The sequence below is a fragment of the Panthera uncia genome, chromosome A2 (assembly GCF_023721935.1).
Source record: "Panthera uncia isolate 11264 chromosome A2, Puncia_PCG_1.0, whole genome shotgun sequence".
NCBI classification, from domain to species: domain Eukaryota; kingdom Metazoa; phylum Chordata; class Mammalia; order Carnivora; family Felidae; genus Panthera; species Panthera uncia.
In genome coordinates, this window is record NC_064816.1 from 10,061,486 (window position 1) to 10,078,521 (window position 17,036).

General features: G+C 42.4%; 2 protein-coding genes across 2 annotated transcripts; one reads left to right on the forward strand and one right to left on the reverse strand.

Moving 5' to 3' along the window:
- Positions 1-1,915: 1,915 nt before the first annotated feature.
- LOC125929123 (olfactory receptor-like protein OLF4) lies at positions 1,916-2,926 on the forward strand. The gene has a single exon (XM_049640047.1). The coding sequence runs from the start codon at positions 1,916-1,918 to the stop codon at positions 2,924-2,926; it is 1,011 nt and encodes a 336-aa protein (XP_049496004.1).
- An 8,993-nt stretch (positions 2,927-11,919) lies between these two features.
- On the reverse strand, positions 11,920-12,924 carry LOC125929124 (putative olfactory receptor 7A2). Its single transcript, XM_049640050.1, has one exon. The coding sequence runs from the start codon at positions 12,886-12,888 to the stop codon at positions 11,920-11,922; it is 969 nt and encodes a 322-aa protein (XP_049496007.1). The 5' UTR covers positions 12,889-12,924.
- Between the last annotated feature and the right edge of the window lie 4,112 nt (positions 12,925-17,036).

Sequence of the window (17,036 nt, forward strand, 5' to 3'; positions counted from 1 at the left end):
GATGGGTGGTGGGATTAAGGAGGGCAATGGCCGCCACGAGCACTGGGTGTGGTAAGTGATGAATCACTGAATTCTGCTCCTGAGACCAATATTACACTGTATGTTACCTGACTCGAATTTACAGGGGGGAGAAAAAGAATAGTTTGGTTGGTTCTCCAAGTCCAAATAGCAAACGTGTAGAGATCCCCAATTCAAAACCGGTTTCTGATTGTAAAAGTTTAGCATTTTATATCATTTAGAAAAGTTGTTCTTTAGCAAATAATTTTCTAAAACCCCCCACTTTTCTTGTACCTTGTGTATTTCCTTTTGTGAATTGTGGGTGTCTTCCCTTGTTATTCTGGTGGGATGTCTTGCTAACATGAAGACATTCCTACTTTTTCTTTTGGATAAATTGCTTTTGCCGCTTTATTATTCTGGGCATCAAGGACATGTACCTGCGGTTGGGGTGTCGCCAGAACCAGGGTCACTTTCTCGTCATCATCACCAGAGGCCACCTGAGCTCATTAGATCCTTCTCCCCACTTTTCTTGCTCTCAGTTTTCGAATTTGATTTTTGTTTCTGTAAATACTGGACACAAAATGATCACCTTAAAATCGAGACCCATATCTACATGCTCACTGGAGACTTATCTACTAGAATTTGGATGTTTTTGCAACTTATACGAAAGACAGTCTGATATTGCACAGCTTGCCTTGTATCATTGTTTGCCTAATTATTGCGACTGGAGGTGAGAATAGTCTGGTTGTGACATGGTCCAAGGAGGCTATAGAGCATGCGTGTGTGTGTGTGTGTGTGTGTGTGTGTGTGTGTGTGATGAGCAGTTCTCAAGACAGAGGTCCTGGAACCCATACCTCCAATACGTGACCCTTAAAATACAGGTGCCAGATTACTACTGACAACGAATATAAGAAGGGTGCCTATTTCTATTCAAAGATTCCTTGGAAACGAAATTAATAAAGTGCAAGGAACACCATGTGAAGGAGGGGTTCCTTGTGCCGGGAAGTTTCATCAGTGTCCGGGAGGCCACCTCGTTCCTCCACATTCCCTGCCACCACCTCTCATCAGTCTTCCTGTCGCTCCTTCCCCTGGACACACTGGCTTTCTTTTGAGCCTGGGTCTTTAACACAATATGCAAACAACAAAAGGCAGGATGGTGAAGGGGAGTGGGAGACACTGGCTTCCGGTTGAGGAATTCCTTCCATGTTCAGGAAGGGGAGACTCACAGGAGTAAAAGGCCCAGCGGAGGGAATACTGTCAGTGATGCTGTCACAGGCTGTGTGGTGACAGATGGCAGCTCCAAGCCTGGTGAGCAGGGCGTGATGTTGACACTTGTTGAATCACTGTGTGGCGCCCCCCAAACTAACGTGACCTGGTGTGTCGACCACCCAAATGCTTTAAAAAATTAATTAAAAAAACCCACGTCTTTCCTCAGAGCCGTCGCACTCATAGTTCCCTCTGATGGGCACGCTCTTCCCCAGAGGACCTTGTGTCTCCTGTCTCCTCAAGGGCTCTGTTTACATGTGTGCCTGTGTGCCCGAACAACCAGGAAGAGCCATCCCTCCATCCACGCTTCCCTTTACAGAGGCTTTGTTTTTCTTCACAGCACCTGTCACCCCTGATATTTTATCTGGTCTCATTTGCTTATCCCCTTTCTCCATCACTGAACCCTCCAGGCTTTTGTTTCTAGACACTTATACACTTTGCGTGAAGGTTAGTCAGTGCTCAAGGTTATTCCTCAAACGGGTGACAGAATTCCTCATTAAAAGTATAGAAAATATGAGCACTTGGGGAAAATGTTAAGTGTGGGAAGTGAATACCTATTCAGAGCTGGCATGGAGATGCTGAGCGGGGACAAGTTCCATAAAAAATGATGGATATTCACTTTTGAATGCAAAATAAGAATCGTAGAATTTCAATGATATTTGCAACGTTCATTATTGAGAAAATCAGTCATGTTATTTTTTTTTTGTTCCCTGGTAGTCACTTCCAGCACATGAATCCAGGAAATGATACACAAATTTCAGAATTTTTTCTTCTGGGATTTTCAGAGAGACCAGAACTGCAGCCCCTCATATTTGGGCTTTTCCTCTCCATGTACCTGATCACTGTGTTTGGCAACCTGCTCATCCTCTGGGCCGTCAGCTCTGACTCCCACCTCCACACGCCCATGTACTTCTTCCTGGCCAACCTGTCCTTTGGTGACATCTGTGTCACCTCCACCACCATCCCAAAGATGCTCTGGAACATCCAGACACAGAGCAAAGTCATAACCTATGAGAACTGCATCACACAGATGTATTTTTTCCTGCTCTTTGCAGGATTAGACATCTTTCTTCTGACAGTGATGGCCTATGACCGCTTTGTGGCCATCTGTCACCCCCTACATTACATGGTCATCATGAATCCCCGGCTCTGTGGACTGCTGGTTCTGGTGTCCTGGATCATGTGTGTCCTGAACTCCTTGTTACAAACCTTAATGGTGTTGGGGCTGTCCTTCTGTACAACCTTGGAAATCTCCCACTTTTTCTGTGAACTCAATCAGATGATCCAACTTGCCTGTTCTGACACCTCTATTAATAACTTGGTGATGTATCTTGCAGCTGTGCTGCTGGGTGGTGCTTCCCTGGCCGGGATCCTTTACTCTTACTCTAAGATAGTTTCCTCCATACGTGGGATCTCATCAGCTCAGGGCAAGTATAAAGCATTTTCCACCTGTGCATCTCACCTGTCAGTTGTCTCCTTATTTTACTGTACAGCCCTAGGAGTGTACCTCAGCTCTGCTGCTACCCAGAGCTCACTCTCAAGTGCCACAGCCTCGGTGATGTACACGGTGGTCACGCCCATGCTGAACCCCTTCATCTACAGCCTGAGGAACAAAGACATAAAGAGGGCTCTGAAAAGAATCGTTGGGGTTCCAGGGATATAAGGGTCAATTGTCCTGGGGCTGAAGATGTGCCCATGATTGCAGGGCTCAGAACCTCAGAGACAGGAGCTGCTATCCCTTTATCAGACTGTGGAAGTAGAATCTGATCTATTTCTTTCCTGGAATTTCCATTTGTTTGATTTCAACTTCTCTATACATTTAAGTAAATCATTTTATTAAGCTTCTGCTCTGATGTACAGTTTATCCTTTGTCCATTTTCATATGTTCCCAATGTTTTCCCCATCCTTGGGTCACAAAGGCCTAGAAATTTCTGTATCTTACAATGGGAAAGTTGGATTTCTTTTTCTTTTTCTTTTCAAGATTTTATTTAAATTCATGTTAGTTAACATATAGTGTAGTATTGGTTTCAGGAGTAGAACTTAGTGATTCATCATTTACATGCAACACCTACCACTCATTAGAAGTGCCCTCGTTCATGCCCATCACACATTTAACCCATCCCCCCACTCACCTCCCTCCAGCAACCTTCACTTTCTTCCCTATCATTAAGAGTCTCTTATGGTTTGCCTCCCTCTCATTTCTATTTTATTTTTCAGAAGTTGGATTTCTTAAAAATATTTTCATTTCAAATGACTTCTATCATGCCAAGTAGATTTCCCCAAGATTTCCCAAAAGAATAATCATTCCTCATACGGGAGGAAACTACACTTGGCCACTAAGCTCTTTACATAATTCTGTTGTCCGGGAGAATACAAAACCACAGTGTTCACCTTGAGTCTGTCAATCTTTTTATATCATTACCTTAACTACTCTTCCTGAGAATGTGGACTCTAACAGTGTTCCTTAAAATGAACAGGCTAAATGTCAGGCTATTGACATCGATGTCTAAGGTAGGAAAGCCCAGGCACTCACCTATGCCTATGAACATTCCCACAGACATTTCCCTGACCAGAGCCTATGCTGTGACTGCACTGGCCCTTGGGGTACCTACTGTGATTGCAAGGCACACCTCCACAACTCCCATCTGGGAACTCTAAAAACACAAGGTTCATTACTCACAAACGCTGAGGGCACATGGGATTCCCAAAGGCCATTCAAGGAGGTCTCAGAGAGGGAGAGACTTTAACAGGGAAGGAAAGAGAGCACTATGAAGGATCTGGCTCTTGGGGGGTCCATGGGGGGAGTGACTATATTTTTCTGGGCTCATTTTTTATGGATGAATTTAAAACATGAGTGGAGTTGGAGGATGGGCCGAATGGGCCAAGGAGAGGGGGAATGGAGGTATGGAATGATAAATAATGAGAATGGAAGACACAGTGTGTGGAATATAGTCATCGATGATGTACTAGGGGTATAATAGGACAGGTGTCAGTACACCTGTGTGAGCCCCGCATAAAGTACAGAGAAGTTGAATCACTGTATTGCAGACCTGAAACTAAGGTAACATCGTGTGTCAACTACACTCATGTAAACAGTTAAAGAAAAGGAATAATAGAATATTATCCCCCAGTACTCAAAAATAACAACAGCAAAGACCAGACAAAAAGCCCAGTAACGGAATGTGGGCACCGAACGGGAAAAGCGGGGTCACTCACAGTTGTTACCTAGATTACCAGGGCTTTCTAATGTGGGGATTTGTGGGAGGGGGGACCTGCATGATTGTATAGTAACTGAATCATACGCCTGCCAATGTGTTAATATGAATGGTGGTCTTTGAAATGGATGCCTCAGAAATCAAAAGCATAATGTCAGGCAATTACTGTACAAACAGGCTTCTGTGTCTCATAACTGGACTCTGTTGTTGTTGTTGTTGTTGTTGTTTTTCTGTTATTCAACCCAGCGTCCAGGGGCCTATCATAGCCACTGGCAAAAACTGATGAGCAAATCTGTAACTCCCCGTGGAGTCAACATGGAAAGACAAATTGGAATAAACAGATTGATCTAATATGTTCTTGGTGTCAGAGGAGACCATAAACCCGAGGAGGCAAAGCACCCATTGTGTTCCTATGCAAAATATTTCTTTTTCATGCGCTGCCTCTATTTATTGAAGCATGGAGGCTTTTGTCCGCAGCTGAGGTGGTTTGTTCACTGCGGTACGGGGTTGCTTAGTGTCTTCTGTTTTATCTCCGAATTCGCTTCCCGTTTCTTCTGAAAGCTTTGCAATGCTACCTACTACATGAGTCTTCCTACCGTCGCATGAAATAGGTTCCTTTTCCCAGTATTTGTCACAAATGATGGCAAATGAACAGTATCAGCCCCACCCATTTCGTGCCTCCGTCCCTCTCTGAAATCTCTCTCACCTGCACAACCAGAGGATGCTTCACACGAGAGCTGGGTGTCCTGCTGGCATGTGGCTCAGGGTCCCCAGTTATTCTGCACAAACGTGCATGTCCTTGAAACTCGCCCAGTTACCCAGAAGGGAGCCCACTTGTTCGTAACGCCGTGGGAAATAAACTTGAATCACAGAACGATCATAAGTGCTCTCCTCAACGTCAGATCATTTGCCACAAATAAAAATCAGCACATCTTCTAAGTGTCTAAGGTCCGTTCGCTTGGGTTATTGTGTCAGTCAGCTACTGCTGTATAACAGGCAGTACTTGTCAAATGAGGTATCATAATACCTTTACAATCAAATGGAATCATGTGTGGGGGAGCGTTTCTGATCTCTGCTGGGCTCCTCGTGGGTCTGGGGTCAGGTGTGAATCTCTACATTGTTTTTCTCAGGCTCATGCGTGGTGTTGAGCTTGACTGTAGTGCTCTTCTGTCTTCAACCAATTTATGGTCAGATACAGTTCCCGTATGGAGGTTAATCTTTTCTTTATGGAAACAAACTGCTTTATCATGTGAATTACTTAAATGTAATTCCATCGTTCATAAATCCATATTAACATTCGGCGTCCTTCCCCATTAGTAGTGCTATCTCCCAGCTCTCTTAAGTGAGAATCAGCTACCCGTTCTCTAGATCGTAACCTTAGCCATGCCCCATTCGATTTTTTTCCACTGAATTAAATCATCGGAGTGTAATTACACACTATAACCTGCATTATGTAAAGTGTGCGCTTTGGTGAATTAAAGGAGCCACACGCAAATGAACAGGAGATATTTCGAGTTTCTATTTGTGTATATTGTAATACTGTCACATAAGCTTTAACTGCTTTGCTGGAGAGTTTCTTTTCTAAGTTTATTTATTTTGAGAGAGAGAGAGAGAAGGAAAGAGAGAGAGAGAGATGGGGGAGGGGCAGAAACGGGGAGAATCCCAAGCAGGCTCCACAGTGTCAGCCCTGATGCAGGGCTCAGTGCCGTGATGTTAGGTAACTTCTAAACATTCAAGCATCCTGAGACTTTGCTGCGTTCATGTGTCAGCTCTAGCAGTTTTTTGTTGGAGTCTTTCGAGTTTTCCACGTAGAGTATCATGTCATCTGCAAAATGTGAAAGTTTGACTTCTTTGCCAATTTGGATGCCTTTATTTCATTTTCTTGTCTGATTGCTGAGGCTAGGACTCCCAACACTATGTTAAACAGCAGCCGTGAGAGTGGACATCCCCGTCATGCTCTTGATCTTAGGGGGGAAGCTCTCAGTCTTTTCCCATGGAGGGTGATACTAGCTGTGGGCCTTTTTTTGTACGGCTTTTATGGTGTTAAGGTATGTTCCTTCTATCCCGACTTTCTTGAGGATTTTTATCAAGAAAGATTCTGTATTCTGGTGAATGCTTTTTCTGCATCCACTGACAGGATCATATGGTTCTTGTCCTTTCTTCTATTAATGTGATGTATCACATCGATTTGCAAACATTGAACCAGACTTGCAGCTCAGGAATGAATCCCATGTGATCATGGTGAATAATTATTTGGATATACTGTTGAATTCAATTTGCTAGTATCTTGTTAAGAATTTTTGCAGGATATAAAATCAATGTACAGAAATCGGTTGCATTTCTATACAGCAATAATGAAGCAACAGAAAGAGAAATCAAGGAATTGATCCCATATACATAGACCTGGAGGAAACTGTAGCTCACAGTGGTGCTGTGAGTTTACTCATCAGGAAGGGGTCACATTCATGGAAAAGGAAGAACAAAAAACCTAACTGGAGTTACTACTTCCAAACTGGTCTCTGGGGATCAGAGAGTCATTAGAGAAATGTCCTTTGTGTGCCAAAGGGTTGTCCACTTGGGAGCCATGCTGGAGTAAGAAGAGAGACATGTACCTAACGAGCAGATACAGGGTGCCGAAAATACCTCCTAGTCTCCTGTCTGTCAGTGTGTGCAACCTTAGACAGGAGTGGGTGTGGTTTTCGTCTGTTTGTTCTGAGCACTAATAATGGCTGGGGGCTGATGCGTCTCTGACCTTCCTGCTTTCTCCATTGAGGAGAAAATGATCTATAATCTAGCATCCAGGGAGGAATTCAGCATCCAGGGAGGGATTCAGACTTCCACAAGGAGACCTTCCTGTCAGACAACTCAGCCTTCTAGTCCGTGGATGAGAGGGTCAGACAGAGTGGAAGTCGAGAACACTGTCATCTCCTGAGGGCCAATCCAGTTTAGCCCAGAGCATATCGCTGTGTCCGTGTGTTTACTCGTTTAATTAAGTTATAATGTATTTATTCAGTGCTAATGTCAGTTTTGCCCGAATGACTGCCATTCACACTTTTGAAGATCTTTCTTTTTTTTTTTTTTAATTTTTTTTTTAACCGTTTATTTATTTTTGAGACAGAGAGAGACAGAGCATGAACGGGGGAGGGGCAGAGAGAGAGGGAGACACAGAATCTGAAGCGGGCTCCAGGCTCTGAGCTGTCAGCACAGAGCCCGACGCGGGGCTCGAACTCATGGCTGGTGAGATCATGACCTGAGCCGAAGTCGGACGCTTAACCGACTGAGCCACCCAGGCGCCCCGAAGATCTTTCTTATTCTATATCATTCAATTGCTATTATGGCCATGCTAGAAAAAATATGTTGAGATTGTTAAATTCACTGCGTGTTTCTAATGGAGTATAATTTTGTCCCCCAGGGGACATTGATCAATGTCTGGAGACACTTTGTCTGTCACACTGGAGAGGGGTGCACAGAGGTCAGGGATGCTGTGAACATCTTACAGGGCACAGGACACTCCCCACCACAGGGCAGGCTCTGGGCAGGATGGGTGCAGAGACTGGGAAACTCCTGGTGAAAGAATGTCAGTATCTATAATACAGTCACTTTCAGGTTCTGCCTTCAACCTTGTAACACTTACTCTTATGCCAACAAGTTCAGAATAACCCTTTGGCTCCTATTTGAAAGTTTCAAGCACAGTGTAACAGTCCTGTAAGTTTTTTTCCAGGCTGCTGGGTGAAAGAGACAGTTCTTGTTATTTTCCTAAACCATCCCTCAGTTTCAGCCAAGGTCATATGTTTGATGACCATTCTGATTGGTTTTATTATTGTTATATGCCCATAGGTTATTTTTTCTCTCGCTCTCTTTTATTTTTAAAACATTATCAACATTTCAAACGATTTCCTGAGATCATTGTTTCTCAATTGATTTTTGCAACATATTTTGATCATAAAATTTTTTAATTTTATTTAAATAAATCTATCTTCTTACTTCTGAGATTATGGCTTTATTTAGTGGGTTTGCTCACCTGTGAATGTTGTATGTAGTTTCCTTGATGTTCTGCTATATTGTATGGTTACACTTACACTGAGGTCATAATCCCTCTGATGTTGGTAACGTGTCTGCGGGAGAGGACCAGTTTCATATTCTTCCAGATAGATATCCATTGATGCCAGTATTAGTGTAGACATCCCTTTATTCTAGATGTTATTTAGCAATTCAACCTTTTCCAATGAAATGAAATGCAACCTTGCCATATGGTCAATGTCCTTATACTTTGAGACCTAATTTCTGAGTCATCCCACAAATACAAACCGAGCATTGTAGGAACATTATATATTACATTTTTTCGCGTGTAGGCCATTGACAATTTAGTTATGAATCCATGTTGATATCATTAACAGTTTCTTTTTTATAGCCAATTTCAGTTAGTTTTTAGTTTTCTCATAATTTTGCTGTGGACAGTTGTTTGGAAACTAGTCATTTTCACCTGGTTTCATTTTCCCTTTATTTTTTAAAATCTATAATTTTTCATATCCTTGGGGTTTTCATACTAACCATATATTCACACACATTTGTGACAAAAACAAAAGTGAACAAAGAAGGTGAAATCCCTTCACCAGCGTATGTTTCTGTGTAGCACCAAGGACAGAGAACAAAAATATAAATGTACGGATGGCATCATGCGGTCAAGCATAATCATATGAAGCAAGTTATTTGGTACAAATCTGGAGTGTCCTGATGTCGGGAGCATTTACAGAGCATGGTCTGGGGAAGCCTCTGTCCACTGGCTGACATGCAGAATGAGGATTCGAGGTGCCCCTTGGGTTTGTGAAAAAGACACCAATACCCAGAGTCCAAGAGTATCAATGAGAGGACCTCACATAGGGAAGGGAGAGGAGCGCCTGGGTGGCTCAGTGGGTTAAGAGACCTCTTCTTGCATTCGGCTCAGCTCAGATCTCACCGTTCGTGAGATCCAGCCCCATGTTGGGCTCTGTGCCCACAGCATGGAGCCTGCTTGGGACTCTCTCTGTCCCTCCCCTGCTTTGTGCTCTCTCTCTCTCACCCTCCCTCCCCTGCTTGTGCTCTCTCTCTCTCTCTCTGAAAGAAATAAACATTAAAAAGCGAAAGGGATAACAGGGCTGCCCTCACCTGCTGTCAGCCCCCATGAAGACGAATTGCCCAAGTAATGATGCGAGACGCACATGAAAGCGAAGTCTTCCGTGGTTGACCTTGTAACTGCGCACCTGGCAGCCAATCGTGTGTGCTTCCTTTTGTGAAGTGTTGGCTTATCCTCTTGCTCATTTTTTCCCTTGGCCCCGCCATATGTAAGGTGTTTGACATTAGGAAGATATTGGCACTTTCATCTTTTGGGGAGGTAAATGTGTTCTCACATAGTTTTTGCTGGGCATCGGGGGAGGTGGTCGGGTGAAAAGCTGCCAGAAACGAGGAGGTTACTGTTCATCACAGTCCCTCGGGGACACTCTGAGCTTCTTGGATCCTTGAATTTCAGTAAATAAAATTTAAAAAGTTGGGGTACTAACCTCTTTGGTTGTGTAATAGTTTAGCAGAAACAATTAGGAATTTCATTATTAGATCACAAGTTACAAACTGTCATTTTTCCCTCATAATGAAGTGTTTATTAATTATAAGAGATACATTTCGATTTTCTGCAGCATAGACTAGCTTAGCACCCTAAAGGGATTCTATGGTTTAATTTTTACAAAAGTATAATCTATTATGTAGTACTTTCATGAGCTGTATTCGCTATTGTAGAAATGGGCTCAGAGGAATTCAATGTTCTGCTCAAAGGCACAAACCAATCAGCATGTAGTCTTAATTGGAATGATGTCGGGATGTTTCCGGTTCTGAAACTCTGGGAAGTGGTTCCCAACCAGAGTTGCTCTTGGGATTTCTGTCCATGTCTGAAGAGGTGCTTCTGAATACCATCAGCCACAGGACAGCACTCGACAAAAATAGTTATGCAGCTCCAAGGGTCAATGGCGAGAAGGTGAGGAAACCTGTTCCACACTAAGGTTTCTCCACTGTGCACACAATTCACCAGGGACTGTAGTTGAAACGCAAATTCTGATTCCTCAGGTCTCCAGGGGCCCCGAGGACCCTGCTTCTCTAACAAGCTCCCTGGTGGGTTTGATGCCGCTGGTCCTGGATGTGGAGCCCAGGCTGAGAGCAAAGCTGTGGTCCTTTGTTAGGAGAAATTTAAATTAGAATTAAAGTTGTTAAGATGGCAATTCTACCCAAAGATCTACAGATTCAATGATAATTTGAAAATAACAAAAATGGGGTATGCTTGGAAAACATTTTTAAAACCATCCTAAAATTAAATAAAAAATCTTCCAAGCACGAGCACAGGAGGCCATCCCATTTATTTATGTAGTCTTTAATTTCTTTCAGGACCATTTTATTGTTTTTATTTATAAGTCTTTTGACGGCAATAAGTAACCAATATTCACCCCAGCGAATAAATCCCCTTAAACACTGCCACTGCTATTCCATACTTGATAGAGAGATGTACAGCTTGAGAAGAAATGTAGAGCATAGTAATACAAAGGAGAATTTAAAATTTGCTTTATCATAGTCGAGGTCATCTTTGACTCCAAGGCCGTATTAAGTCATTCTACTTTTTTGAATTTCTGTTTCCGTGTAGACTCCACTGGTAGACAAGTTCTTGATAATCAGTTTTGCAAGTGACTAATGTAAGCACTGGGGACATAGAGCCTGAGAAGAGAACAGGATCCTAATTCGGAGAAAAAAGCTAATGGTCTCTTATAAAACACACTTATCTGTTCATCAGGAAGAACAGTTATTGTAGTGATATACAAAAGAATGACAGACACAAAGTGAAAAACTGTGGTGTCAGATTTAGAATAGAATAGAATAAAACAGAATAGAATAGAAATGAACTACTGATCAAACTGAATTTTTTCCATCAGAGCGGTAACAAATGAATATTCTTTTCGGAAAACTAAAGACATATTAAATGGGGTAATTTTTGTCATTTGGGAATAAATTATTCTTAAGAAATCCAAGCAGTTCCATTAGATAAATGGGAATTCCTAAGTTTTCCATATCACAGGTTGGGAATCAATTTACAAATAAAGGTAAAAGATCTGTACACTGAATAGAAGGTTTACGAAAGAAATTGAAGAAGACAAAAAGAAATGGAAAAACATTCCATGCTCCGTGATTGGTAGAAATAAAGGAAGAAAATGAAGGAATAATGATTGCATATCAGAGAAAGGTAAAAAAAAAAGTTTTTTAAATAAGTAAGTAAATAGTAAGTAAATTGTACTGAGTAGTTGAAAAAATAAAAATTCCAGGAAATAAATGAAAGAAGCATTCTCTATACCCACAATTTGCTTTAAACACACACACACACACACACACACACACACGACTTATCCGTTTAAGACCATGAGGACTGCAATCATGGGAAATTCTTCAACCCCAGGACAATTGGAACTTTTATAGCTGCCATCCCAGAGAATCTCCTCAGAGCCTCCTTTATGTCTCTGTTCCTCAGGCTGTAGATGAAGGGGTTCAGCATGGGCGTGACCACCGTGTACATCACCGAGGCTGTGGCACTTGAGTGGGAGCTCTGGGTAGCAGCAGAGTTGAGGTACACTCCCAGACCAGTACAATAAAATAGAGAGACAACGGAGAGGTGAGATGCACAAGTGGAAAATGCTTTATACTTGCCCTGAGCTGATGAGATTCTCTGTATGCAGAAAGCTATCTTGGAGTAAGAGTAAAGGATCCCAATGAAGGGACCACCACCCAGCAGCATAGCTGCAAGATACATCACCAAGTTATTAAAAAGGGTGTCAGAACAAGCCAGTTGGGTCATCTGATTGAGTTCACAAAAAAAGTGGGGAATTTCTACCTCTGTACAGAAGGACAGCTGCAACATCATTAAGGTTTGTAACAAGGAATGCAGGACACTCATGATCCAGGACACCAGGACCAGCAGTCCACAGAGCTGGGGTTTCATCATGACTGTGTAGTGCAGGGGGTGACAGATGGCCACAAACCTGTCATAGGCCATCATGGTCAGGAGATACATGTCCAACACTGAAAGGATTAAGAAAAAGTCCATCTGTGTGATGCAGTCGTCATAGGTTATAACTTTACTCTGAGTCTGGATGTTCACCAGCATCTTCGGGATGATTGTGGAGGTGAAGCAGATGTCTACAAAGGACAGGTTGGCCAGGAAGAAGTACATGGGCGTGTGGAGGCAGGAGTCAGAGCTGACGGCCAAGATGATGAGCAGGTTCCCAAACACAGTGATCAGGTACATGGAGAGGAAAAGCCCAAATATGAGGGGCTGAAGTTCTGGTCCCTCTGAAAATCCCAGAAGCAGAAATTCTAATAGTTGTGTATCATTTCCTGGTTCCATGAGGTTGAACTGGCCCCAGAAAGAGGAAAGAGATATCATCAATTTTCACCTGAAGGCATTTCTCACACAGTTGAAAGGGTCCAATTTATATTGTGCAGTCAAGAAGTTAATTTCATTGTCTTGTGTATGGATTGTCCCCTTGAAAGGATTCCCTCTCATTGCATCTCTGATTAGGCATTTTGGTCTCATTCTCTGCATTCCCCAACAGAGGTCTTGCATTTTACTCTTTTACTAAGAATATCTTTCCTGCATTGGAGGAATATATACTGAGTGTCAAATATGTTCCAGGCATTGTCTAGGCCATGAGCACGGGATACTGAAAACCAAAAGCCACTATAATCTAATGAAGGAGAGTGATTAGAAACAAATAAAAATATTAATAAGACATCAGAGGGTGTTAAGAACTTTGAGGAAACCAGTGTCAGTGTAAAGAAGAGTGTGGTGACGAGGGTTACTTTGTAATTGGTGTTTTTTCAAGAGCAGTGAACAGGTGACCTTAGAACAGAGACCTCAAGGAAAGGAAGGCAGGAGCCCAGAGCCTGTCTGGGGAAGTGTGTCCTGGCAGAGGGAATGGCCTCTGCTAAGGCCCCGAGGATGATCCTTCTTCGAGCTATTTGGGTCCAAAACAGGAAGCATGTTTGGGAAGGGGAATGAGCAGGAAAATGATCAGAGATTGTGTCAGGCAATTTCAAAGAAATAGGTGGCCTCGTTGCTGGTTCCCCTTCAAGAGAAAGAAGTCACTCACCCACACTATATATTTCTTGTATTTTAGAATCTACTTGCAAAGGCATCCCTTAAATTGACATAGAGCCCCTACTGAACACCATGTGTTGATTTCTGATCTCTGTGTTACAAGAGTCATCTTGGAATATATTAGACCATATACCTCTGCTCTGTGTACGTATCCCATTCCACAAGGTGCACACACACACACACACACACCCCAAATCATTGCTCTCTAGGCTGTGTTCTTTCCATGAGTTCTCAACCCTCACCCCAACAATTAAGCCCGGAGTGGCTCTAACTCAAGATACCCGGATCCATTATCATTCCCCTAAACAATGTAAAATGGTACCTGGATTTCAATGAATAAGCTTCCCAAGAATAAATAAAATCACCAGTCTCACCTGGATGGGAGCCTTGAGGGAGACGTGCCCATGCGGCAGTCTGAATTTCCCCTGGATGGTTGGTTATTGGTGGCAGCTAAACTCTGTCCCAACACAAGACAGGAGGAAGGAGGCTAGCATGAGTCTCCCAGCCAAGCTTCAGACTCCAGAAGCAACAACTAGGTCCCATCAGGTGGTACAAGCAGAGGGACTTCACACAGGAGATACTTACAGTTTCCTCTTCTGTTGAGAAGGCACGTTTCCCTCCCACTCCTCTGACCTACAGCACATGATTTCCTGGGGGACACTGGTGTGGACACAAGGGAAAGTTTTCCTGGAGATTGTGTTCCCAATAGACCAGGTTATAACCATGCATATCCGGGGTTGATTAATCCTTCCTTGTGCACACCGCTGCTCCCAGAGTACAGACCTCCCAGCACCTTACCCCAAGCCTGATTTTGGCATTTCCCCAAAGTCTAGGACTAGCAATATGTCTGGATTACACTCCTTGGACCTCCAAAATACCACGTGCTGATTGAGTTGTGACCTCTGTGTTACAAAAGTCGCCTTGGAATATATATTAGACCATGTACCTCTTGTGGTGGAGACACAGCCCTGCCATCTATAGAACATTCCTGTTTTCCTTTTCAACAAGGAGGGCAACTAAGTTCCTTGATATAAACCCCAAGCACTACATACCTCAGCTTCATGACACATTTGCCAAACATTTAGGAATTTCATACTATGTCACAAGTTAAGAGCTGCTCTTTAGCCCCTCTTTGTGAAGCTTTTGTTAGTTGTATGGCATATGTTTAGATACTTTTTTTAAATATGAAATTTATTGCCAAATTGGTTTCCATACAACACCCAGGGCTCATCCCAACAGGTGCCCTCCTCAATGCCCATCACCTACCACCCCCCTCCCACCCCCCATCAACCCTCAGTTTGTTCTCAGTTTTTAAGAGTCTCTTATGGTTTGCTCTCTCCTTCTCTAACTTTTTTTTCCCTTCCCCTCCCTCATAGTCTTCTGTTAAGTTTCTCAGGATCCACATAAGAGTGAAAACATATGGTATCTGTCTTTCTCTGTAGGACTTATTTCACTTAGCATCACACTCTCCAGTTCCATCCACGTTGCTACAAAAGGCCAGATTTCATTCTTTCTCATTGCCAAGTAGGATTCCATTGTGTATATAAACCACAATTTCTTTATCCATTCATCAGTTGATGGACATTTAGGCTCTTTCCATCATTTGGCTATTGTTGAAAGTGCCACTATAAACATTGGGGTACAAGTGCCCCTATGCATCAGCACTCCTGTATCCCTTGGGTAAATTCCTAGCAGCTAGGAATTCCCAGCTATTGCTGGGTCATAGGGTAGATCTATTTTTATAGATACTTTTTGCAGTATAATATAAGCTTGGAATAGAAAAGTAAACAGATTCTTCCCTGTAGTTTCCGGGAGGAACCAAGCCTTGCAAACATCTTCATATTAGCCCAATGAGAACGACTTCAGCTTCTGATTCACAGAATTATAAGAACATAATGTGTTTATTTTTTATATCATATTATATTATATTATATTATATTAATTTAATTAATTTGTTTTTGAGGTAGGGAGAAAAAGCACAAGTGAGCAAGGGGCAAAGAGAGAATCCCATGAGGGGCAGAGAGAGAGAAAGAGAGAGAGGTGGGAGAGAGAAGTGGGGCTCACCTGACGTGGGGCTCAAGATCATGAACCCTGAGATCACAGCTGAGCCAAAATCAGATGCTTAATTGACTGAACCATCCATGCATCCAGCATAAATGTTTTAGAACACTAATGTAGTCATTTTACATTAGCATTAGGACTTTAATACAATTTTCCCAATTAAGTTTTGTTAAGACCCTGAGATTAAGCTTCTTCATTCATCCATTTAACTTCCCCTGGGTAAAGGCATTTTGTGTTGTAATCCCATCTTCAAGTAAAAGAAGAAATTTAGAATCAATTTGGAGTTATTAATCCTCTTTAACTGGTAAAGAATTTCTCAATGCATAAATTCAAACGTACTTCAGATTTTGATGTCTTTGAGACATTACAACAGGAAAAGTAAGTCATCATTTAAATGTATGTCTCTCATTTACTTTATATATTTTGTCTACATGTACTCATTCTTTTAAATGCATGTTAATTCAAACATTTATTCTGCAACTTTCCCTCAAGTTTCCTTTCAACATAAAATAAGAGATTAGAAATGAGTTTGTGTTTAAAATGAATAAATGTGCGTCTCCTGGGTGGCTCAGTCTGTTAAACACCTGACTTGATTTTGGCTCACATCATAGTCTTAACCATTTGAGCCACCCAGGCAACCCAGTATCTATTCTTCTTTTTAATAAGGCGGAAAACTGACTTCTTCTGATAATAAACCTTGGGCACTAAACACGTTGGCGTCAAGACACTTTTGCCATCACCTACTTTATCACAAGTTAAAAGCTGCCATTTGGTTCTTTGTTATAAAATGCTTGTTAAATAGAACAAGATGTATTTAGATCCTTTTGTGTACTACAATGTGAGCTTAACATCTCATAGGGAGTTTTGATTTGATCTTTATAAACATCTTATCCCCAAGGAAGTACATTTATGAACTCCATTCTACATTGTATAAATGGTGCTTGGTGATGTCTAGTCATCTGTCCAAATTTAATATCTGAGTATGTGGTGTCCCTTGAGATTGATTCTGTCAGGATGCTTCCGGTTCTCAAACTTGGGGTCGTGGTTCTCAGCCAGAAATGAATTTTCCCCTGGGACATCTGTCAAAGTCTGAAGGGAAGCTGCCAAACACCTACAATCCCCAGGAAAGCACCCCCAAAATACTGTTATCCTGCCCCAAATGTCCACCATAAAAGGTGAGAAACCCAGCTACACCAGCATGTCTCCAACTTCAATGTGCCCGTGAATCCACACGGATCCCACTACAAATGCAAAATCTTATCTCATGTCCTGGGTGGTCCAGAGATTCTGCATTTCTCCAAGCTCCTGAGTGATGTTGAAGTGCAGGTCCGGGT